This window comes from Falco rusticolus, chromosome 3, assembly GCF_015220075.1.
Source record: "Falco rusticolus isolate bFalRus1 chromosome 3, bFalRus1.pri, whole genome shotgun sequence".
Classification (NCBI taxonomy): domain Eukaryota; kingdom Metazoa; phylum Chordata; class Aves; order Falconiformes; family Falconidae; genus Falco; species Falco rusticolus.
In genome coordinates this window covers 100,027,626-100,054,194 of record NC_051189.1, presented here as the reverse complement: position 1 = coordinate 100,054,194, position 26,569 = coordinate 100,027,626, and the positions used below count along the sequence as shown (strand labels likewise).

The 26,569-nt window shown below is 38.0% G+C and overlaps 1 protein-coding gene across 1 annotated transcript; it reads left to right on the top strand.

Moving 5' to 3' along the window:
- The first annotated feature begins 9,261 nt into the window (after positions 1-9,261).
- PRL (prolactin) lies at positions 9,262-15,861 on the top strand. Its single transcript, XM_037380161.1, has 5 exons — positions 9,262-9,607; positions 11,127-11,308; positions 11,716-11,823; positions 13,263-13,442; positions 15,370-15,861. The coding sequence occupies exons 1-5, from the start codon at positions 9,580-9,582 to the stop codon at positions 15,559-15,561; spliced, it is 690 nt and encodes a 229-aa protein (XP_037236058.1). The 5' UTR covers positions 9,262-9,579; the 3' UTR covers positions 15,562-15,861.
- The last annotated feature ends 10,708 nt before the right edge of the window (positions 15,862-26,569 follow it).

Below are 26,569 nucleotides of genomic sequence, written 5' to 3'. Positions count from 1 at the left end.
TATTTAAAATAGAGACAAAGAATATGTTTTAAGAGCATATTTTATGCACATGACCTATGCCTTTGGATATAGGAAAGTCATACTCTATTAAGGTTACAGAAATAGTCCCATCTTCAAAGGTATTAGAAGATATAACGTTAAAACTCTTCCTGCAGAAATAGCAACATATGCACTATTGGTTTTACCCCAAAACTCTAGAACTAGTTCCACAATCCCTTAGATTTATCAGAAAACAGAAATATTAGGACCATCTCCCTACAGAAAACACAAGAAATAGAAACATTAGTGGCATATTTTTCTGACGGCATTTATACTAACTACAGATTTCCTTCTTCTACTGTCATTTTAAGGCATGTATGTGTAATGCAGGCCTGGAAAATGTGAGAGCAATTCTGTCTGCTTTGATTCAGAGGGTAACAGTCCTTTGTGACCTGACATTCTTAGCAAAAAAAGCTTCAGACTAATCATATGCCTCTACAAAATCTTCAGTGGAGAGCAGTGAACACTGTCATGGCCCTGCCAGATAAGGTAAGTGTATCTCTTGCTGATTGATCCTTTTCCTCTTCTTTTAAAAAAAAAGACGACAACAACAACAAAAAAGAAACCCAAACAAAAAAACATGCAAATTTCATTTCGGAAGGCAAAAGGCAATTTGAAATTCTCTCCAGATGTCAAGGATTTTTGTTGGGTTTTTTCCCCCTTCTGAGATTCATGTTCTGAATAGAAGAAAATAGAGACAAAAATAAGGCAGAGAGAAAATAAATAAATAAAAGTATTTAAAAGATATGAGGGTTCTAAATTAAAAACCTTTGTGAAATGAAAGGTGGCTGGAAGGAATGTGCAAGAACAGTCAGTTACTGCTGGCATGTTTACAGGTTTTGAAGGTTCTTCACATCTAGCTCAGTGAGAATGGTTAACAGCAGCTCTACCTCACACCCAGGTTTTATGGGATTAATGAAGTCTTTATTAAACCAAATACCTGCAGTTTCTATTATTGCAAATGTAGCTACAAAATCTTCACACTTGTCCATACATTGTAGAGAGCAAAACTGGAGTACAGCAAAGCTGATGGGCCACTTTGCCTTTCCATTTTTGTGATCATCACTATTTCTAATAAGAAAATTGATTAATTTCTACTGACACTGCTTAAAATGGAAGTTGTTTGGTTTTTTAACAGCCATAGATTTCTGTCATGCATCAAATCATGCAGGAAAGAAGACTTTGTACAAGATAAACTGACTATGACAGCAAGAATTTTGGAGATGACATTATCTGATTTACCTAAAGATGATTTCTCTCCAGAGCAAGTCTGCTGTAAACTGAAAAAAAACTTCTGCTACCTGGTCACCCTGTTTCAATCATTTGGAATCCTCCTCTCACAGCCACCTGCAAATAATGGATCCAGTTACAGCATCTGTCTACACACAAACTCAAGAGCCATAACAACAAAATGTGCTGCAATCTGATAACACACTCTTTCTCCCACAAAATTTCGCAAGTCAATATGTAATACCTTTTTGCTCTGCTCTTATAAAAGATGAGAAAGGAACATCAACAAACTGAGAGCTGATGTTCTACGATCCTCTTTAATTGTAACCTGGCTCTTTTTCTCCCACACACATATGAAAAATATTATTTTTCACATATGAAAAAATATATTTTAAAAATCTATTATAAGTTTTATGGGAATATTAAAGATTCAAAATTTTTAAAATCATGACTGCATCCCTCACAACAAATGTGAAAATCAAAATATATTTCTTTTGATACAGATCTCCCCTCCAATTTCTAAAGACCGATTTAAAGACTGACAAGTTTAAGGAGATAAACAGGATACATGCTCAGAAAAGCAGAATTATTGTAGAAAAATTGTGGCAGGTTGTTGGGTGTTTTTTTAAGGGAAAGAATGTCATAAACTGAGTAAACTTTGGTCCTTTAAGAAAAAATACTTTCAATCTATTATGTTAATACAATTTAACTGCCTCTGTTTAGCATATTCATTTTTATGAAGGATACAAACTAGCTCTTCTATTCGTGAAGAACAATTCCTCTTTCCTGGTGTCTACTAGGTAGGATGGTATTGATACGTATCACAGGAATAAAGCCAAATACCATTGAAATATAGTCCACAGGGAATATTAGCCCTAAGCTTTGAAACTGGAGACAAAACAGAAAAGTTTTAAGAAGAAAGTGATACCAAGACTATGCTGCACTCCACTCCTTCCTATTGGTCTGCTGTGGTTTGGTTTTTCTTCCCAAGAAGCACCATAATAATACCAAAGCCTTCATCCCTTGGGAAAAGCTGTGTTTGAAGTAGCTCAAATAATAATTTTATAATCACACTTCAAAAAACTAAAATAAAATATATAGATCACAATGAAAAAGCATAAAGACATCAGGGATGGGTATGTGTAAACTGCCAAGCAGTGTGGTGTCTCCCATGTCAAGTTTAATGAACACAGTGCCCTGGATGGGGCTAGCGAAGGGTCTGGAGAAAAACAGATGGCCGTTCCTTCACCTCCTCCTGCCTAGGCGAATCCTACGGCTAACACCACAAGTGGCACACTGCGACTGACATTACTGCTCTTGGTCGGTCGTGAAGCTGTACTGTGTCAGCTGTTCGGAATGACTAGGCACTTCCGATAGTGGCAATGTCATGACATTTCCATGATGACTTTGGCCTCAGCTTTGTAAATCCCACAAGATCAGGTTACAGGTTGAGGACTTAGGAAATGAGTAAGAAGGCTCTAAAGGAGAAAAGCTGTGATTACATGCAAATATATTCATTACAGATTGAACAGAAATGCACCTTCCATATTTTTTAATGAATTTTTAAACACACAAATGTGCTGCAGGTGTGCAAGTTAATGTATTTGACCTTTTAAGGAGTGGTTAGCAGTGCTTGCTACCAAAAAGTTTTCTTGACTAATTTTTTTTTTTCTATTTCGGTCTAAAAATGTGTACTTCAAACTCTTTCAGCTATTTCAATTTTCATCAACAATCATTTATTTCTTCTTTTCTTATATTACTGGATAGCCAATACAGCTATCGTTTCTAAGTATTTAAGCTATAAGGGAATCCTACTGGGTACCCTGGGACAGCTGACAACCTCTGCACAGACCGTACCGTGGGCTGTGCCTGCTGTATAGATCTGTATGCATTTCCATGCATTTGCCACCTTGTAACATACATTTCCTCTTACTACCACAGAATATATAGTCAGAGAAGAACTCCTTTAAGCTTTTTTCCCTAAAGAAAACATTTTAGCTTTAGGAAGGAGGTGAATGCATTTTACTAAAGCAATTTCACGTGTCTTGCAAAAAATCTATGTCAATATTAATTTCTAGCCCGGGTTAAAAAAAAATATGACAAGCCTAATTAAAATATCTACAAAATGTGGTAGACTGGAAAAATAGTTCTAATGAGGTGCTAAACATGATTTGAAGATCCAAATTTCCTGTGGGTCAGGAGATTCCCAATACCCACACATCTTATCCCTTTATAAATTATTTTTATTTATGTGTTAGGTTTAGAGACAGTAACAAACAAATGAAAAATAGAAAATTTATTAGGTTTTGGAACTGGTAAGAGAAACAGCTGACACTGAATGCTTCCTTAAAGACAGTTAAGGAAAGGTCACATCGCTTCAGTATTGCTTCTATCCCATTATGAAATGGAGAATTTTGAGCAGCAACATGCACTCCTCCCTCTCATAAATGTACAACCAAAAGCGCGATCCTCGCAAAGACGCAAGAATGTCAGCACTGATCTCTGCCTGCTGTTTGGCTTTCAGCTAATACCACAGCCCAACAAAAATTTTCTACTCACCTTTTCCTCTCCATTCAGTCCGTATATACATATCAGAAATTGTCTGACCAAACAGTATTTCACTGAAGGAAGAAAAATGCATCTTCAGGAAGATGCACTTCTAAAGCACAGGACAAAACCTCCATTTGCCATTTTGGGATACTATCTATCAGGTAAATCAAACACTTCATGCTAAAACAGAAACATATTTACCACAACCCTTGGAAATACCTAGCTATTGAAATGTGCTCAAAACCTCTGCGAGCACTTCAGTGTTCTTTTCAATGTATTTGTAATAAAAATAAAAATTAAAAAAAAAAAAAATCCTCTTACAGACTCTAGTTCCACAAAGCACTTAAAGAAATGTTTTTCCAGTGATGCATGTATCCACAGAATTAAAAATACACAAATATATAAACCAGGTTCCTATTTTTCTTATTCCCCACTTGTTAGCAGGAAAACTGCAGCCTTCTGATGGCAATTTTATTGTTTATTACCTTTCATTAAAAGTGTGTTACACAAATACAATACTCAAAACAATAGCAATAATTACCCTGTCCACTATTAAGTTCCACTGTGGCATGTTTACCTGAAGTAAATTCTTGACACTCATTCTAGTTCATCCTCAAATCAGGATCTCATGGAGAATAACTTACCAATTGTTGCAGAACATGATCAAGGGAAATAAATCAGACATAAAAGCAAATGTATGGGAAAACAACAAAAAACATACAAACTGTTTAAATCGCTAGGTCTTCAGCCTTTGGAGCTATGATGGTCAATATGCCTCAGAATCAAGCATACTTCTCCCTGTAGCTAAGACAGAGCAATTCAGTGATGTTTTTATAGCAGTAACTGTATCTTACAGGCCAAAGTGCGCAAATACTTACATGCTTGTAATACTTTTCCATTTGGACTGGACTGTAACTTACAGCTTTGGAAATCAGCCCAACTATGACCCAGTATGTAATTCCACTGTCCCAGAAGTAGTGTAAAACCCAAACGGGGCAGACAGAAGAAGCTTTCACAACTGCTCAAATCCTCAATGTGCCGCAGTGCTCCCAGGAATCTATTCTTAAGATTTTTGGAGGGTGGGAATTCCGCATATTTGTCTCCACTTTTAAAATCACTAGTTTTCAAGCTCTGAAAAAGGACAATTGGATTTAAGATATAGGATAAATAATATCGCAGCCACATGACATGAAATGCTGAACCAGCACAGGCTTGCTCTGCCACTTCACATCTATAGAAAAAGTTTTGTGGGATATCTTTTTCCTAGCAGATGTCAGATCATTATCCTCCAACCTCCACCAGTCAAATATCAAGTATCAAGCCGGGATAAGAACCATAACGTGGTCTCTCGATAATTCAACTGAAGTGCCATAATGCAGTTATGTGTGATCAAGATCAAATTTACACTGCCAGGTTATTTGATAATACACAGATACAGCATTAGTGAGCACAGAGCCACAGGCTTCAAACAACTTCCAGCATCAGGAGCAGTAGACACCAGCTAGCTTTTACTCCATTCTTTGCAAATTCCCCTCAATTTTTTGCTATCGTTAGCTGGATATCTACTTGGGAATGACAATATTTCATGGTGCACTTAGGCGCATGTCATCATAGTGGCAATGTTGATAAATTATTTTTGAAACATGTTCTGCTATTTTATTTTTATGTCTACTTCTGAAATTGTATGAAACTACACTAGTATTTAAATGAAAAGTAAACTGAAAATCTCCCAAAGATTTCCACCTTTTTTTTCCTCCATATGGAATCATTTTCCCTTATGTTCTTATCTATTTTTTACCAGCCTGCATGCAGGGATCACAGTATGAAAGTACTCAATCCCCATTTTGCTGGTTTTGCTGAGACAAACATTTGGAGAGAACACTTTTAAATTCTCCTGTTTCCTAGAAGAAGAAGATGGAGAGCAAGAACCCTTGTTTTACAGAATCCTAGAAAATCACTTTAATTTTGCACAAAAGTTACATGGAGGTTATAGGGAGTAATCAGAAAAGACACAATATTTGTCATTTGAAACTATCTAGATTTAAAAAGTATCCTGCTTATGTTCATCCTTAAAATGTATTTTCCACATGTTTGAAAAGTTAAAGTGCTCTGAGGATTTGGTTTTGATCCAGATTAAATATTATTTGTATCTTTCCAAAGCCAACCATTAAATGAAGTTGACTGGACAACTTTGTAAATTATTACATGAAAGGAAGAAAAGAGCAACTATATTTTTATCATTATGACTCCAGCTTACATATACAAACCAGGAAAACATCAACCCCTCTGCTGCATTGTGTATCGGAAGACTCAGACAATCAGATCACCTATAGGAATAGGTTTCTGCACATTCAGTTTTGCATGCTCAGTCATCTGCATGCATAACTTGGGGATCACCTTTCAAAAACATAGCCAGAAAGCTGGCATTTTCACTTCTGCATTAACTAAAGTTCTGTTATTAAATACAGATACTTCCAGGTAAGTAAAATTAAAAAGAGAAATACCGATTGATATTACCCAGTCTTTGATTCATCTGCGTGAAATAAGTATTCTGCAAAGAACTATTCCATCAGAAAAGATTATTTTCATTCCTCTGTAGTAGATGACAATCAGACACAACACTTTGCATATCTCAAAAACTTAAAATAAAATAAAATGGAATAGGAATATTTGATCTTCTAGTCCTGACCCAGAGCTCTTAATCAAAATGTGACAGACTAACTCATGGCCTGCAACCTCACATGATACAGAAAGATAAGATTATGGAGAAATGAGCACTAAATGCTGTTATCTGCAATATTGATACGTCACATGTAATGCCTATGAAGCATGAGTAATGAGCTAAAAGCTATATAATAAAGTCTGCATAAATTAAGCCCTTCTTTTGGCATATTGTTTACACTGGGTGGTAACAACCTACTAATTTTACTTCCAGAAAAACTCTTGAAGATAAAAGGAATGTGATAATTAAAAAAAAAATAAATTAACTCCATTAAATTCCTAATTCCTACATTCCTAAGAGTGAAAGACAAAGGGAGATGGAAACGTGCTGCTAATCACAAATGTGCTTTGGAGTTCCTCGAATTGTTCCAGGAGCAATCCCCTCACTTGTGATGACTGTCCAGTTATTTACAGTGCTGTCCTCAGCTACTGTCACAATTAGGAGGCTATTATGGGCTAGGATCAGTTTCCTTTACCAAGGTTCAGGGAACAGTCAGAGAAGATGGGATGCCAAGTTCTATATTACTTCTTTGAAAGATGTAAAACCAAGCCACTTTCAAAAGGCAGAGGGGAGCATTTTCAGCTACTGTTGAGGTTTTTTCCACTTTTAAATAGAACCCAATTCCTAATTAATATAAGAATTATTTGGACCTATTTATTTATGGTTATTGTAACTTTTCCTCCTCTTTTTCTTCTCTCGCCTTTCTTTTCCTTTTGGTACTAGTAAGAAATTTGAGTCTTCACTTAGAGTGCAGATCTGGGAATCAGGAATTTTTGTTGTTGTTGTTGTTGGTTTTTTTTTCCCAAAAGACTTCCTGTGCAGCTGCAAATAAACATCTTAACTTCTATGTCAGTTCTCATACCTGATAAAAGAACTTTACCTTTATATTTATCTACATTACAAAGAGTTTCTCCTCTCCTTCTGCCTATGTTTCTTAATTGCTGACAATTTTAACCTATTCGTGTTAGTAAAGTATTTGAGGATTTCAAGATGAAAGGTGCAAAAGAAAAGCGAAGTATATCATTTTGTGGTAGAATGCTTTCATTAAAACATCACGCAATGCTTTAAAAACCCCCACTTTTTCCCATGATCTGCATTTGAGGTGCTTTGGCTACGCTTATATGGCAAGAAACAGGCTCCTCTCGAAGATAAGTCGTATACGGATCCTGACTTTACCTGATGCCGTCAGGCCTGTGAGCAGCTTCCCTCTCCAGTAATGGTAAAGGGAGCCTAGGGAGTTTACCTGCTGCCTTTGTGAATATCTTCCTTTGTTATCTAGTCCCTAATATTAATCAGTTGTGTGCCTTATTTTGGCATCTCTACCAACCCCTCAAAATACCAAGAAAAGCACACTAGTAAATGAAAGAGTGAAAGGTGTGTTGAGAAGTGTTAATTCCTTTTATTCACAGGTCTCTTCTAATGTTATAAGATACCAGGATTTTTCAAGCTCACCTGTAAGCTTATTGGGGAAGATTTTCAAGTTGAATTAAACCAAGATCATAAGCCATGTGGCTGTGGTTTAGAAGACAGCTGGGTTTCTACCATCCATTCCAGAGTTTTGGCTGTGGCCATATTCTAGTTATACTGCCTTCACCAGGCTGCCACTTCTCCCTGCTGCAGGCAACAGCTGCTTCATTTACTCAGCAGGGCCTCAATTTCCAAACAAGATCCAGCCTCTAAGCAGAACAAACTCTTCTAGCAATCATCCTAGAACCTAGCAGAGGTAGACCACTTGTTACTGGTTTTGGTTTACTGCTGAAGCATCTCCTTTTACTGCTTCCAAAGGGATGCCTTCCATGGTTTACCCCCTAAATGCTCTACCTTTCTTCTCGCTTGTTTATCACTGCTTCAAGAATCATGTCCATAGTTATGAAATAATGAAGGACTCAGGGTTACATAAATACCTGTTCCACAAGTACAAAACAAGTTGTCTAAAGGCAGGAAAATTCATTAACGCTGTATACCTTATTCATTATAATCATCTGATTTGGAAAGTCTTTTCACAGGTAAATGGACCTGAGAAACAGGTGAGAGATTACACATTTGCTAACATATTCATACAGATGACCCTTACACAACAAGACAATGGGGCCAGCCTGCTAGGGCTAGTTTGTAGATTTCCACAGGCACATCAGATCTGGAAACAAATCCCAGTGATTATGACAGCATATGTTTTGCATATGGTGGAAATGCCCATCTTTTACGCAGGGAGTTTCCAAGTACAGAAAGCAATCTCATGGTTTTGTAGAGGGCTTAAATAATGCTGACTTATTCATGAAACATTTGTGCTTAAACAGTAAACATGTAACTTCTTCCTCGTTGACTGTTGCAAATTATTACTTTTTTAATGTAAGAACTTTCTCCAAATATCTCGCAGACTGAGGATCAATTATATCATGATTTGTGCTGTGTAATAACTTTTTTAACTGTATGGATCTATATACCCAGAATGTCACATTGATAATCTTACAGATAGTGACCTGTATTTCCAGGAGCCTCCATTCCCTTTCTCTGGATACATTTCACTACAATTTATGCTGTTTCTCTCACTGTGGACATTGTAAAATATTATTTGCCTTCCACAAATAACCAGAATTTTAACATAAGCAAGCTTGGATGGCTGAAGAAACAAGGAAGGATGAGATGACAGTTCTAGGGAGGAGGAACAGCAGGCTAGAAACATTGAGAATATGTCTTAGACTTGACAGCAGGAGGTTTCTAGGACCAATGGCATTTGCACCTCATTCAGGGTAAATTTTTGGCACACTCTTCCTCCAACCGTATTTAGGATCCCACAGCTGAACTTGTTAATGAAATTCCCTCTCACCCTTAAAAATAAAAAAACCAAAAAAATACTGAATATGAATGTGGAAGGAAGGCAATTCGATGTTTGTAATTATCGAGATAAACTCCATGACCTGCTGAATGTATGCAAGATGGACCCTGGATGGTGTATATAAAAGTGGCATGCGCAAAGGATAAAAGCAAGTATTGAGACTTTTTCCAGGTAAAGCAAGTCATCACACAGGATCCCCACCATGAGCAACAAGGGGGCTTCACTGAAAGGTAAGACTTCTGCCATTCACTCGCTGATAACTTGCATATTTCTTTAAATTTGGATTGAATTAGGAAGTAACTGAAATGTAACAGTTGTAGAAACTGAGGTCTTCCAGCCACCTAGTCTTCTGATCGTGGTGAAACCTGCCTGTACCTCAAATGTTTAGTGTCCAAAGCTTGGAATTAGAAGGCAGCTTCATCCCTTTTTTACTCAGTCTTTTGTCTCCTAAGACTACCTTTGCATTGGGCAGTATAACAGAAAATTGGCTTGAGGGATGTGACACCTGCACACAAAAGACTGGAACCAAACTGTTTTGTTATACCACTCAGAAGGCAATGACTAAACTTTATTACCCACAAGTCTCAAAGTGGTGTAGTAATTTTGAACTGAATGCTTTCATAACCATCTTCAACTTTCTAAGCCAACAAGTTTCAGGTTTTCTTATTTGCAGAATTATTTCCCAGAGGACTTTCCTAATTGCAGCATGCATGCACCCTGTTCATGGGCGAGGAGGAAGGCTTCCTTCAATATAGTGTAAATGGACTTTTCTTTACTTTAGAGCTAGAAAGAAACTTATCTCATTATAAAATTAGGGACAACTCTGCTGATTTATGGAGTACACTTTAATTTAGCATCTAAAATAAGTCTAGTGAACCAATACTTGTAGCAAGCCAATTTCCAGAACTGAAAATCGGAGAGCACAGAACAGTGTTCTTTGAGTAAGTACGTTCATTTACCAAATATTTGCTTTAAATTTTCCCCATTGTTTTTCTGTGCATATTTCATTTCACTGAATAGAAAACTTGACTCTGTTAAGTTAATATTAAAAGTTTTAAACAGATGAGGTTTTGTGTTTTAGATAATGAGAAGTTCTCTATATCGGTTTCAGAGCTCAGGGGAAAAGATTAAAGTACTCTCTGTTTTCTTAGCAGTAGACAATTCAGGGTTAAATTCTAAACAGCAAAGCAGCACAGCTGCTGGAAATCTTCTGAAGGAACTCCCAGGACAATCAAAACCTTAAGAGAGTGACCTAACCACCCTCCCACAAAATTAATTTAAACTCCAAATGTTTGCAAAGAAGAAAAGGACCTGTGGGAGGAGGGGGAGGAGGGAAAAAAAAAAAGACCAATCTATTTTCCAAATTTATATAGCTGTGCAAATATAATTATGTATCTATATTTACACTGTGAAGAAGTTTGATTCTCTTTCTTCCATTTATCACTGTGTAATAAAGTCAGGCACAACAGTAAGAGAATTCAGAATACAGTGTACACTGCAGCACAGGTTACCTTGTCTCCTTGAATTCTGCAGCAGGCTCTGCTACACAGTCAGGGTGACAGAGGGGAGAAAGGATAATAGAATTACAGTGCTTCCCTCCTCCGCTGATTTTCAGCATCCAGTACAGGGGGTACTCTGAGCCACGTGACAACACAGCCAAATCCATCCAGCATCTGGCTCTGACAGCTACTTCTAAATGCACATACAAGTCAATGTGATTCCATTTTGGGTTGGTTTTAACACAAACAGGTTTATTGCTGGTGGTTCTTCTGGTGTCCAACGTGCTCCTGACAAAGGAAGGAGTGACCTCCTTGCCTATCTGCCCCAATGGATCCGTCAGTTGCCAAGTTTCCCTTGGAGAACTTTTTGACCGAGCAGTTAAACTTTCACACTACATCCACTTCCTCTCTTCGGAAATATTCAATGAATTTGTAAGTACTCTGCCTTTTCCTGCGAGTGAGAAAACATAAAAATGCAATTTAATATTTTTTAAGCACAAGCATATGTTAACATATGGAATCCTTCAATAAGTAAACAAATATGACTGCTGCACAGTGATAGTCCCAATGGTGACCAAATCTGTGTGTAGTGCTGACCATTGCTAAGGTCCCCAACACTTCTATTAAAAGATACCTTTCTCCCATCATTCTTTATCTGTGGGACAAGCCTGTGTTTGCTGGATGCTAGTTTCACTCTAAAGACTCACCCGAAACTTTTGACCTTTGCAGCATAAAAGCAGTGATAAAGGCAATGGAACAACAATTAGTTAATACAGTGTTTGAATGGAAGCTCTTCTTACTTATCTCTTTCAATAATGCCTGTCCTTGCTGATCTGCAGGATGAACGCTATGCTCAGGGCCGGGGTTTTATTACAAAAGCTGTTAATGGCTGCCACACATCCTCCTTAACCACTCCTGAAGATAAGGAGCAAGCTCAGCAGACTCATGTAAGTCCCATTTCTACTGTCATTCAGTGTGAGATAGAGCAGGGGGTACAGAATGGAAAGGCAGCAGACAGATGGAGAGGGAAATCAGCTCAATCGGAATGAAAAAGCCAGGAAGAGGAAGGCACCAAAAAGCCAAGAAAAGCTGATTTGACATTTGCTGATACTAAGTTACAGGCTGTACAGAGTACGTAAGTACCGGTAACTTTCATCTTCCCCTCCTTTTCCTGTATGCTGCTTTCAGTCATTGCATCTTATTTCCATTTACAATACAACCTCATAGAGCAGCAGCAGTTACCATGCTTGTACAGCACTGAGAACACTACAGCCTTTGAACATTATCTTAAAGCACCTTATAGACAGGTATTATATTAACAAACATAAAAATACATTGGCAATATAGTGAATACTGCATGCAGGCAGAGGTAAAGTTTTCCAGGAACTGAAAACACTGACATTACTAAACAAATACTACATAGATATTCTTGCTGTTACCAGTAGGCAAAAGTGGTCACATCATCATCCAAATACAAAGACTCTAGTGCGAAATATTGCAAAATACTTGTAAAGAGAAACATGCTACGTATGTCAAGTTAATAATTATAAACTTAAGGGAAGATGACGATACTCTTGTTCAGCTTGTACTCATGGATACAACTTGAAAATACTCTGGAGAAAAAAATAAGCACAGCTGTATGAATGGGGGTGTGTCAGGGAGAAATCTTTATCAGTTGCATGGTGGTGCTATCTTTGCAATTCCAGTATAGTCATCTTCTCAGTATCTCGTTCAGAAACTATTGGGAGCAACAGAATTCACAGCCCTGGCTACACAAGTCTGGTTGTGTGCAGATCCAGTGCATCTAGCAAAGAAAAAAAAGTTGAATACTACCATAACCATACGCTTTATGAATTTTTATCACCCACAGTAAAGGACAATTTTTAAAGCCAGAGAGTTATAGCTGGAAGCACCATTGTTCAAAGGGGAGGATACATGAGTTACATAGAGGCAATAAAAGCTATTTAGTGTTTTACCGTAATATGCACCTTCCATTCTGTACTAAACATTAAAAAAATAAAAAATAAAAAATCATTGGATTTTAAAATATCCATCAAAAATCCGATAAGGAGTTCTGGTTTTCTCACAGTGATGAAGCACAGTTGTGCTTCCTAGTTTTTAATGTGGAGTCGTTTTAATGATATTTTCCATTAAAATACTTTAGGAGCTTGTGCTAATAGTGTAAAACATGATGACAACAATAATAAATTTCGGAAATGCAATTGCACAGAGGTGTCTAAGACAGGGTTATAGGGCATATTCAGTAGCAGGTCCTGGAATGAGTTCCCAAAGCACTACGTCTAAGGACATTGCTCTAAATGCTTCCTACTGCTGCCAGCATTTAGCCTTGCTATTTTAACTGTCTTTTCTTAATGTGGGTGAGCAGCATGAAGACCTACTGAATTTAATACTGGGAGTGCTGCGCTCCTGGAATGATCCCCTGATCCATCTTGCCTCTGAAGTACAAAGAATCAAAGAAGCTCCAGAAACCATCCTCTGGAAGGCTGTAGAGATTGAAGAACAAAACAAGCGTCTTCTAGAAGGAATGGAGAAAATAGTTGGGCGGGTAAGTACTGAATCCTTCACAGCCTGCCAGCCTGTTGCTGTAATGAAGACGCATACAGTGACAGGCCCTCCCTACCTGGAATAGGAAACAGTGGATGTGAAGGGAAAAAAGGGAGGCAAAATAGCTGAATCTGAGAATGTTCAGCTTTCTTCTTTCAGTTTTCTCCTCTTCTGCTACCTGCAATTTCTGAAGAGACAATGTGATATGACTGGCACAGCATAACGCAGCATACTCCCAGTGCTGCTTTGAGGGAAGGTGTAATCATCAGGACTGGTGATCATCATTCTATCTTCGAGTATTTTGAATTTGCAATCCTGATTTTTTAAGGATGTGCCTGTGTGTTTCACATGCACATATTTATATGTATTTTTTAGCATATTTATACATATCTGCACACATATAGGTATTGTGTATAGTTTTCAGAAACAGATACTGTGTTGAAAACTGTTCTAGAAGGCTGGGCTATCGTAAAGATGTGGCATACAGCAAAGTAATTGTGGTATCTTTCATTTTGCTTTTTGCACCATACTAGTTACTATGAGCTCTGGCTCTGACTTGGTTCCCCCTACACTTGTAAGGTCAGACAACAAGGCTGTTGTCTGACAAAACCCATACTCGAGTAACTCTTGTTATCAGTAGATGATTGAAAGCTTTCCTGAATAAAATCTGCTCTAGCATGTTTATTTTTAAAGGGGCCTCTGTTAGTCCCTGAATACATCATTCTGTCACTGAGCCAGATGTTAAAAGAGGTTCTGACTTTACTGGCTTTTGCTTAGTTGAACAGCATTAAGTGTGCCACCACCGCTGTATCCACCACTTTCCACTGGATCACTCACTCCTGGTCTCTCTCTCTTTCAGTTAGGTGTCTCTTTACTCAGAAACCTTAGCCCATCCAGGCCACAAATGCATTTATCAGTGTAATCAAATATATCTCTTTCCCATATCCACATGTGAAAAGGGTGCAGGCGAGGATCCAAGATAACAGTGTAAGTCAGGTGCTGCTACAGTTTTACCCTGTCACCACCTTCTCGTTCACATTATTTACAGAAGGAGGTTGAAGACAGGATTGGCAAATTCATTAGTGTCAAACCACGTTTCTGAGTCATAGTAGGTCTATAATTTTTTTGGCTTGTTGCTTAAACTGAGTGACAGAGAGTCCACAGATACTCTCCTGTGTGCTTGTACGAACTACAGCTGGTGGGAAATAAGGAAAGTGCACAAGCACCAGTAGACTCGGACTTCCTTCCTGCTATGAAAGGTAGATTTCTGTGATACAATTCTCTCTTTCAAACAAGGGAACCTAAACCTCAGATGCTGGCTTACTACATGAGTTCCTACATGTACTACATGTAGCTTTCTAACATTACAGGTTAGTGTATTACTCAGTTTTTGGGTTTTTTTTTGGTTTTGTTGTGTTTGTTTTTTTTTTTTTAATGGAACCTGAAGTACAGGACATCTGAAGATGTACTGTTAGGAGATTTGTCTGGTAACATGTTCTTGAATCTGCCTGTATCAGAGATCACTTAAGAGATAAGCCAAGATGAAGCTGGAGATACACACAAAAAAGTTCTAGGAACAAGTGCTAACAAAGATTTTGAGATGGAGGGAACCCGAGATGTCACTGAGGAATCCATGCATAAAGGAAAGGGTGATTTCTCTGCAAAGTCAGATTCCACTGGAATCCACTTAACACAGTAGTTTTCTTAAAACACTACTGACACAGTTAAGGTTTTTTTACATATTTTAGGGAAATAAACTGAAAAATCTGACAAATTCATTCAAATTTCTGCATGAAGATAAAGAACATCGTACAGAATACTGGGAACCATAACAGGAAACACTTCACAAGCCATACACTAGCAACAAGCATTCCTCAGGGCCAGTCAGATCCACTATCATTTACTACAATATCATTTTGTGTCTTTAGGTTCATTCTGGTGAGATCGGAAATGAAATTTACCCTCAATGGGAAGGCCTTCCATCCCTGCAACTCGCGGATGAGGACTCCAGGCTCTTTGCCTTTTACAACCTGCTGCATTGCCTCCGCCGAGATTCCCACAAAATTGACAACTACCTCAAGCTTCTGAAGTGCCGTCTAATCCACGATGGCAATTGTTAAGTACTCATGGCCTGAATCACTTGCTGAAGTCATTCATCATGGAGTTCTTGTTGCTTTGCCGCTTTTCACTGCAAACTTCATGAAAAGTCACACTGTACAGTATCAGGTTCATCAGTACTTTCAGGCATGTTTCTGTGAATTTTGGCTGCAACTATTAGCACCATTTATCTTAGCATTTTAAAACGTTCTCATTTACTTGTATGACAAGAGTAGACTTTTCAGTCTCATCTCCACACTTAGTAGCATTTCAGTGGTAACCAGATCATGCAGATACAAATAAAAATGTTATTAAATCCAAAAGTGCATAACATTGAGTGGTATTAGTGAATGAAAAATAGCTAGTATGGTTTATACGTTTAGCAGTTGCTTCTCTTTTTGGATCTCAGACTCCAGTTACTGATGACAGGATATCTTACTTCTATTGCTCTCTACCCCCACCCTCCAAAAAGGAGGGGGGGAAAAAAGGAGGGATATCAAAAAGCAGATTAATCACCTATTACACTGAACTACTCTAAACTAAAAATATGGTCTCAAATCCAAGCCTCTTGAACTGATGCTTCTACTCTGTACAAAAACTGAGTAGGGGAGAGAAGAGTAAGAAATCCATCTTGGCTAACTTAGCCATTGGTTCCCCATACAGTCCATGGAGAAAGAAGACACATCCAGAATTTTAAGGACAGAGATCCAAGTATATCTACATCTCTACTGACTATTTGAAGAAGAGGCATTTCCAAAGGAAGGTTCATTACATTTGAGGTGACTGTCTGAGGGCAAAGAAACAAATAGGCTTCACTAGGTCCCAATAGGAAATACTGGGCATCCATATCATATCCACCTACCTTCACATTCCTCACAAGCGATGTGGTGGCTGCAATTGCTCAGAAAACTTTCAAGCTGTAAAAAGGCACTAGCTGACCCAAGGTATCTGCTGCCCTGAACACAAAGTGTCTCCATAAACTTTGGGTTTAGTCACACTCAAAGTTTTTAGGGCACTCATATCAAAACACTATGGTTAAACATCAGAAAACTGGAGAGACCAAAACAATTGACTATTTTTTTAAAAAGTCTGGCTTACAGTCACACAGCAAGTAAGAAGCCAAATAGCAGCTGGAGCCACTGACCGTATCTATATGCTGTCTTTGTAAGCCATAAACAAACTTGGCCTTGGCTTTATCACACAGCTTCAGCAAAGAGGAGCTTAAGTTCCAATCAGCTCCTCATGGGTTTGGCTTCCACCAGACAAGCCTGCTGCACTGCTCCAGAGTTGAGCCAGCTTGGAGGAAGAGTGAAAGACCAGAGAAGATGGGTTTGAGGGCTTAAGGCCTCCCGCTTATAACCACAACAGAATAAGCATAGCCATTGTAGGTATTTAGGTAAGAGATTAGATATTACCAACGGCTAGAAAGGTTTCATTTTAGCCATCCCTATAAGGATGTAATGATAACTTGCATTTCTAATTTTCTATATATATATACACACACAATGGTCTTTTAATCCCTTCGTATTTTCAATTATTGACTGCCTCAGGCTTTATCTGGATAGGTATATACTAAGCCCATTTTTAATACATATAAAATCACCTGTACAGCAAACAAATTCCTTGTTGGACAGTCATAACTGACATCTTTCATAAGCTCTGAAATGCACAAAACTTAGGGCATATGCAACAGTAGTTTAACAACACACAGCTGTGCACCACCACAGTCAAGGAAGAAAATGGGTAAAATTTGCCAGGCAAAATGCAAGTGCCCAGACTAGAATTTAATCTAATCATAATATTCTATTTTCTGTTATAATGCCAATGGGCAAAAAAACATTTTGAAGGGGAAAAAGAAAAAAATATCCTTTGTAATTATGACAAGTGCTTAGAATTACAGTGTGAGTTCTTATTCAAAAGAAACATGAATAATGGGACTAGTCTGTATTGAGCTGGAAAAATGATTATGTCTTGCTGAGTAAACTCCTACCTCAGAATCTCTTTAGAATTCAAAAGCAACTTGATTAATAGGGCAGACATTCATAATTTTACACTTACATGAGTAGATCTAAAACAATGACTTTCATTAACTGCTTAAAAATCACAGTGCTAAACCCACTTGTTTAAAACTTGCATGCACTGGCTTTATTATAGCCTGGTTTAGTACAATTATGAGGTTTTAATTTCATAAAGAAAGACAGAAGAGAAAGACAAAAAAATTTCTAAAATAACTGAAAAGCTATCTGGTTTGCAGCTGTTTAGCTAAAAGCGTATTTAAAAGTGATCTGGTTAATATTCTGAGTCATCACAGCTGTCACAGACACAGAAAGACGTCGAACCCCATGAGCCATTCAAAGCTACACCTTCATTGTCAAGTGCCCTGGCACGGACAATGCCTTCAGACTTTGAATATTTGAGCCACAACACAGGCCAACTGGCAGTTCTCATTTTTTCAGTTGCTAATAGGGACAATACATTCTTATCTCACTAGTATTTTGTAATTAGTGCACGTTCATAAGGCCTGAGTGACTTGGTTTTTGTCCAATAAAAATAGTTACATAGCCAATCTCTTATTTTATACAAATCTGAATTTAAAACAAGCATGTTCTTTCTAAATTAAAGAAACTGGTATCAGTAAGAGGTTTTTTCCAAGTGTATAACTTCTTGCTACTTCAGGTTTCCAGCATTCAAAATAGCTAGTTTTCTAGTTATTCAATACCCAAATTGTCCCTATTTAAATCTCTGCTGGTTTCTTTACTTCTGTTTGTTTAAAATTCCTTATTGGCAGAAATGGGAAGGAAATGTCCACACGGCTGAAATATAGTCTCTGTTCCGTTCCCTTTGAAAATGATATTCAAGCTTCCATAGATGGCACTAAAATTAAGATAAGACCTTGTGACACCAAATCTCAATGGTATGAAGTTTAAACCAATTCATCACTGAGGCCATTTATCATTGAATACAACAGAGCAATAGAGATATGCAAAATGAAAATCTAACTTGTTATTCATGACTTGTGTCTAGACTCTAGGACAATATCCAACCATTGGAGCAAACAGAAATTATTTTGAGAATGATTTTAAAGCCAATAAGGGAAGATTTTTACTGACAGTATGTGTCATTTGGAATCAGCTGTCTAACTAATAACGTGATAATCTCTCTACCATCTTTTTTTCTTTTTTCTTCTGAGATGCTACAAAAAGCCTCCAATGGTTTAACCATCACTTGGCAATTCATTTGTACAATACAGTTTACCATCACAACATTAATTCAAAGGCAATTAACAATTTTAATAACAGGGGATACAGTGTAGAAACCACATATCTTCTAAGTTTAATTTCTGAAAATCAGAAATACTCTGAGGGCTACATTTTAAACTAAGTCTGCTTATTATAAATGAAACATATACAAACAACAAATTATGTCAGAGATGTAAACTCAGTAATCATACTTATGTATATACCCATACACTATAGAAATCAAATACTACAATCTTACATGGGAATAACATCACAGGCATACACATTCCCGCTGAAATTACTGGGTTTACTGATCTGTAAAGCTATTTACATATATGACTATTTCTATCTCAACCCCTTAACGTCTTGTGCCTGCAAATTACTTTGGTAAATCTTGAAGAATGAAGCTGAGCCTCAATGTTCAACTGAAATTTAAGACTGACTATCCATAGGTTTATATTAAGTGTTAAAAAGAGGTTTAAAACAAGTTTTAAAACATAGTACATTTTGATGTTCCTTATGCTCTTATTCATCTTTAGGAATCAAGCTAAATTCAAATAAATATCAGTCTTGAAAATGTCAGCCATGGTTTTCCAACTTTTTTTTCCCCAAACACCTTGGTGACCATCAGATAACATTTCACCAATATCAACTATCATTGTGATTTTAAGGCTATATTTAGATATATTCCCCCATAACAATAATAAAAATGTACATTTTCTGGTAGTGATTTTTCATTTCCTTTCATGTACTCAACTATGAGGAGGAAATGAAAACAGATGAGTAATGGTGTTTAATGTCCTCTTTTTTTTCATACAGGTGAAAGCAGTAAAAACAGTCCTTATCTTTGGTGGAAGAAAGGGTTCAGAGACTTCTCCCATTTTCTTTGATTTTTTGGTTTGGCACTTTTTTAAGGTCCCACAGACAAAGAAAATACAAGGCCATTTTAAAGGAAAATACAGAGCCCACAGTTCAGCCTATCATTTTATTGTGCATTGAGGGGAAAAACCAAACCCTTTTGTTATTTTGTCACTAATTCTCTTTTATATCATTGTGTTTGTGCTCTTTTAATCACCCAAGAACCACTAGAATCTCATGCTAACATTCTGTTTTTTTGAGAAGGACAAGTTCTTGTGGCACACTGCCTTCTAATTCATGCATCCAAAAGAGAATTGCAGGATATAATAACTTCTTGTTCCTTTGCTCATGAAGGATTTCTGAAGTTTTCATTGAGTGGTAATATTTTATACCATTATTGGCCAGTCCACATCATCTTATTTTTCTTCCTTTGTACATGGTATGAATGGTAACAAACTAAGTGAAAAGAGGTCATAGAAAGAAAGACTTTTAAGGTCACAGAAACACTCGGTCTCTGGCTCAAGAAGTACTGATGTATACACAGATGAATGTTTGTTTCCTGTTTATTGGTGACACTAATCCTCACTAAAAGTGCTAAGGACATGTCTCAGACAGAGTCCTTTACTGGAGATTTCCATATTTCACAACTATTTAAAAAATGATGGCATAGACACTAGTCAAAATTTATTAAAGAACACTTTTACAACAAACACTTCCTTACATCTTAAGCAGTTTGCTACCAGAAAGTGCTTTGCCAAGCATAAAAATTAATAGTATTTACTGACAATATTTAATAGTAGTAGTCCCCCAAAAATTCACTTTTTCTGTCAAAGAGCACCACACTAATTATAGAAACACTTTTCCCTTTTTAATAAACGATAAGGTTCATTACACTGAAGAGTTCTGATCGCTTATTAATTCACATGAGTGAAAGTGTGAGTCATCAAAAATCCTAAGAGCATTCACTCTAGCATACCAAAGAAGCTATAAAACTCACACCACTTGTACATATACCACATGCTGAAAATGTGCAGTTTGCAGAATGCAAAAATTGGAGTTTGCAGAATAAAAAATACATAATATGCATATGCACTTAATGAATAGGAATTAGTTTGTACACTAAATGACTAACTATAAATATTCCCATTTACTGATGGAGTTTTTTTCACTATCAAACAGACTACCTCCCTCTAGTTTTCAGTGTCAAATAAATTAGAAATTAATAAAGAATATTATATTTTTAACAGTAATATCAGAATCACTACATCCACACTTACCAGCCAAGTCACCACTACTGTACACTAACACAGAACAAAAAAAAGGGCCCCTTCCCAGCAAAGTCATGCTCTATTCACTTATAATTCAAACAAGTAGGAATCAGAAGTATGCAAAGTATGGTATATAACAACTTGTCTCTCTATCATTCTTTTCACTCCATTGCTAAGGTAGAAATAATTCCAGAAATACATGAAGATATGATTATGCTTACCTTTACTGACTTCATGTTTGCAAGCACTTCCATGGTTTGCAGGATTAGGCCAATAATCATACATGACAATAGGCCCTTTTTTTAGCCAGATGAATGAAATAACAATAATCTTCCCCAGGAGCCATTCTTGGGAGATTTCCAGCCTGATTTCATGGACAAAAATAGTTCGTATAGCTCAAAAAAGTTTCCAAGCCTTTTGATGATTATCCAAGCTTAACTAAAGCCTCAGAACCTTTTGGATGTTCCAACATCCTGGACCTACAGCCAATGTACTATAACTCAATATGACAAAAGCTACTTGAATTAATTTGATTTGCATGGTATCTCTATGAGACCCATGTAATAGAGACCATGGGTCTTCATGACAAAGCTAATGCAATAGACAGCTCAGCAATTCTTCAAAGTGGCTTTTGTGTTATTTGCAAGGAATCTGATCTTCTGTGTCCCTGTTGCATCAAAGTGAGAAAATAAAAAAGATTCTGTTCTTTATCATTTTGTACTAGAAAATACTTCATCCTATTAGAAAATTCTCTCATGCTTTCTCCAGGGCCATGTGAAGGAAGAAAGTGCAATGCACAGCCTGAGTTTATTGAAAGATTAGCTTTTGATGGATGGCACCATGAAAAATGTAAAGAAAAAAAAAACCCCAGAAATGGTTTGCAAGAAGTTTAGGATACCCATTTATTTTTATTTTCACTTGACATTCCATCTAAGTGAAAGTAAGGTTTAGGTAAATATAAGACATAAAGGGACTCATACAAAAACAAATCTTGAAGCTTTTAATACAGTGGTAGATAGTAGCATTGTTCTGCAAAAAAACATTTTCTGTCCCCTTGACAACCCTCCTTGGGCATACCATAACTCCTCCGCAAAAAAAAAAAGTTCATATTGCTCTGACAGGGAAAAGGTGCTTGTGTAATTAATTATATCATGCACCTCACCTTAGTATCAAAGCATGACATACCTGGTATAGCTTTTTATACAAGGGATTATGAATTCTGGCTTGGCCTAAATTAATAGTAATCTTATATACCTGTTGTCATGGCATAAATCTGACTGGGGACAAAACAGCGGAGTGAAGCTGTACAATGGTAGTGCTACAGTCTTGAACATGCACAACACGTTTCAGAGAGATGGTCAAGAAACACTGCATGGTCTCCTCCAAAGCATGCACCAAGTCAACCTCCCTGTCATGGGTAGGGACACCATTCACTAGGTCAGGTTGCTCAAAGCCCCGTCCAACCTGACCTTGAACACTTGTGATGATGGGGCCTCCACAACTTCTCTGGGCAACCTATTCCAGTATCTCATCACCCTTGTAAAAAACTTCTTCCTTTTATACAATCTAAATCTACCCTTTTTCACTTTAAAACCATTGTCCCTTGTCACTGCAGGACAAACTCTCCCTTTACATACTGAAAGGCCGCAATAAGGTCCCCTTGGAGCCTTCTCTTCTCCAGGCTGAACAACCCCAACTCCCTCAGCCTGTCTTCATAGGAGAGGTGCTCCAGCTCTCTGATCATTTTTGTGGTCCTTCTCTGGATCTGCTCCAACAGGTCCAGGTCTTTCTTGTACTGGGCACCCCAGAACTGGACATCCCAGAGCTGGATGCTATACTCCAGGTGGGGTCTCACAAGAGCAGAGTAGAGGGGCAGAATTACTTCCCTTAACCTGCTGGTGACGTCTCTTTTGATGCAGCCCAAGATACAGACAGCTATGGTGCTTGTGCAGAGTGTGATTGGCTTTCTGGGCTGCAAGTGCACACTACCAGCTCACGTCCAGTTTTTCAACCACCAGTATTCCCAAGTCCTCCACAGGGCTTCCCTCAACCCATTCATCTCCAAGTCTGTATTGATCTTGGAGACTGTCCTGACCTAGGTGCAGGACCTTGCACTCCATCTTGTTGAGCCTCATGAAGTTTGCATGGGTCCACTCCTCAAGCCTGTCAAGGTCCCTCTGGATGGCATCCTTTAGGAAATCAAAACATGAAAAATGGGTTTTCATGTTTCACAGATGAAAGATGGTTTTGATTGAGTTCTAACCTCTCCCATGTATTGACTGGAGCCAAATCCAGATTCACAATTTTCCGAAAGAAAATTAAAGTTTTCAGTTGAATTGCCATTTTAGTAGATAAGAAGCATGTCATTTCATCATACTCTCTCTCATGAGAAAATATTCCTCGAGCAGGGATTCCATCAGTCCACCATTTTAACAACATTTCAATAAATATTCTCAGTGGAAAAAGGGACCAAAACAATAGTAAGTATGACAAAGTGCTATGCAAAATCTTTTGAGAAATGCAATGTTGTACAAAGTACATCAATACACATTTCAAGATCAAAACATACATAGCAACCAAACAAGTAGCTTGATGAACATAAGAGGGTTCTTTGTGACAATTTTTGAAAAACAATATTTTTTTTCTTTTCTTTTTTATTTTTTTTTGAATGTGAAGATAGCCACAAGTCAGTTAAGTAACACAGACTTTCAAGTAACATGAAAGAAAGATATCTGATCCAGGAACACTGTGGGTAAAAAGAAGACTGTCCTAAAGCTTACACCTGTGGCCAGCACCTACAAAGCAGAAATACACAAGTCTTATATCAAAGGAAAAGGAAACTGGACTCTTTTTTTTTTTTTTTTTTTTTTTTTTAATCTCTGCATAAGCTCATTCCCTTTAGAAATTGGCAAATACCTCCCTATTCACGATTAGTTATCAGTGGCTGTAAATTATCAAGATTCTCCAGCAAGTCCCTTCAGATAGGTTCTTTCTTTCAAGGGAAACCCGATTTCACTCACATATTCAACATACCCTTTCTACCCCACTGGACATTTTTAAAGAGTTTCCTTTTTTATCATTTTTAAAGAGTTTCCTTTATCATCAAACGTACGGAGTTTGAAATCCTGATGGAACTGAACCTGAACTCTGAATTACTTCTTTAAGCAGCTGTTACAAGGTAGCGTGCCAAAAAATGGGAACAGTGAAGATTAAGCCCATTTTACTACACCTCCAAGGCCAGAAGAAAAGTCAGCTCTGAAGCTCTGTGCCAGCACCAGCCATTGCTCTCTGAAGAGCACAATGCTCAGCACAGAGGCCTCCAACATGCACAGGGGCCTCCAACACACCCTTGGCACCCTGACTTTCGGGGCCACAATTGTGTAGGCTTGGCCAAGCTAGCAACAGGGGACACACACCAATGAACTGCCCTGTTTGGTGGGATTTGCGAATAACCCCGACAGTGATGGGGAGAGGCTGGCAGGCAAGACAGGCCTCAGCAGGCCTCGGCGGCCCCACTGCCTGCTGGGGGTTGCTAGGCAACCCGGGCCTACCTCCGCCCCCGGGGTTTCAGGGAGCTGGGGGGGGGGTGCGGGGGGCGGGTGTTTCATCAGGCTACATTATTTTCATCCAGCATATACATTATTGTAAATAAGGGGGGGGCGGGGGGGGGGGGGGGTGGGGAACAACCATGGTGTCAGTCCGCTTTCTAATTCAGAACATTCATTGGGTAGCAGATTTTTTTTGTGGGTTTTGGTGTGTTTTTTTTAAATGTAACTGACAAAATCTGGCAACAATGCGTAGTGTAAAAAGTGACATTTTGACTCTAAGGGAGGAATTATTTGCAATTTGTTTTGAACAGAAGCTTAGTTCATGTCAGATGTGAACCTCCAGACAATCATTAGTTTAAACTGCCTGCTATGTGTTTAAAAATTTCAGTCAATTTAGAACTGATCTGAATTGCAAATGGGATGGTAATAAGCCATTAGGGAACAACATATCTCTCTTTCACACTCACAACCCTCTGCTTTAAGGGGCCTCAACTGCACTGAAATATGAAAATACCATTTTAGTCATGCGTGTTGTCAACAAACATGGAAATGTAGGAGGTCTGGACCCAGAATGGGGCCCTGGAGGAGAAGATGGGAAGCCACCATGGGAGCTAAGGAAAGTGTGTAGGCCCTGCTTTGAACAAGGGGCAGCAGTAAATTTTCTGCAGAATAGTCTGACTTGCTGATGGCACAGTAAAGCATAGGTCTGGCATGTGACTTTGATTATTTTGATTTCTGATTTTCTCATCCTCTGGGAAACCATTTTTGTGAAGATTTTTCTAGGCTGTGCATCACCTACGGTTTTCTGCACAAAGTTACCTGTATTTCCTCAAAATTAGCTAACAACCTTCTGTGTTCAAATAAGTGAAAAGAGGTTTTTCTTCATTCTTTCAGCTCAAGACAGGGCTCTACAATACACAGAACCATTGACTAAGAAGATATCCGCACAACTAAAACAGATCAAATGTCTTTTACTTGACAGCATTAAGCATCATAGGTCTGATCTCAAGTATCTTTTCCCACTGAAGAACATTACAAATCACCTACTGATGTTCTGTAGGTGTCTCATAGGTGGAAAGACCTTCTTCTACAGGCCTATAGCCACTCTTGGATAGCTGTCACTGGCATTTTATGCTGCCTCATGAAATTATACACCTTAAAAAGCTCATCTATTTCATGGTTTCTTGAGTCTGCAGCTGCAGCTGACTCAGTGTTTTACCATACCAGCTAATAACCAACCTACTCTCTACATTCAACACCGACAGCAGACCTCAGAGACTGCAAAGTCTCACCCCATGGGAGGTCCAGCTGACCCAAATGCCACTGTATTAGCACACGTGCTGGACTGGATTTCTGCAAAACATGGTTTCATTCTTAGGAGAGCATTAAAGTGGATATTCCATTAATTCCTTCATGGCATATCCACTCAATCCCTTCTGCTTTTCAGAGATAACACCTTAAAATTGCTGACTGCAGGTGAATTTGGATATTATACCACATCTCAGCTTTCCTAGAAGGTTCATGTCAGCTCCTGTCCAACTGGCGATATGCTAGAAAGGGGATTGCTTGTACAGTATCTTTATTGAACTGCCACGCAGTGGAAAGGAAATGGGCAAGGTCAAATAGGTTAAAGTTAGACTGCTGAGCCAGAGACTTTGCATAAGAAGAGGGGAGCTAAGCAAGGAAAATGCAACTCAGGTAGAACTGTGGGAGCAGATGAGTAGTAGAAGAGCTTGATTAACCAGCTACCCACCCAGGACTGAAAAAAAGCCTTAGTCTGAGCCTCTCTGCCTCAAACTGTACCTGCTAGCCCATATCTAAACCAAACTTAACATGCACTAATTTTATTGACACAGTCTTCAAAATCTTGGTGTATCTATACATATAAATACATACACACATGTAACTTATTCTACTTCAACACTTGAAAGAAATTCTATTGCATGAATATTAAAAACAAAGGGAAAAATATTTTTAATAGTCAACATTTCATGTAAAAAGGCTGTAGCAATACGAATAAGCTTCAAACAGGGAAAACCCGAGTTTTTGTTTTGGATTACTTCTTCAAGGACAGGTACACCTAAAACTACTTGACCATGCAAACTTTGCAGATAATTC

Coding starts and splice junctions, on each gene's coding strand:
- PRL (XM_037380161.1), top strand. CDS start 9,580: ATGAGCAACAAGGGGGCTTCACTGAAAG. Junction 11,309..11,715: donor CGGAAATATTCAATGAATTT/GTAAGTACTCTG, acceptor GCTGATCTGCAG/GATGAACGCTATGCTCAGGG. Junction 13,443..15,369: donor TGGAGAAAATAGTTGGGCGG/GTAAGTACTGAA, acceptor TTGTGTCTTTAG/GTTCATTCTGGTGAGATCGG.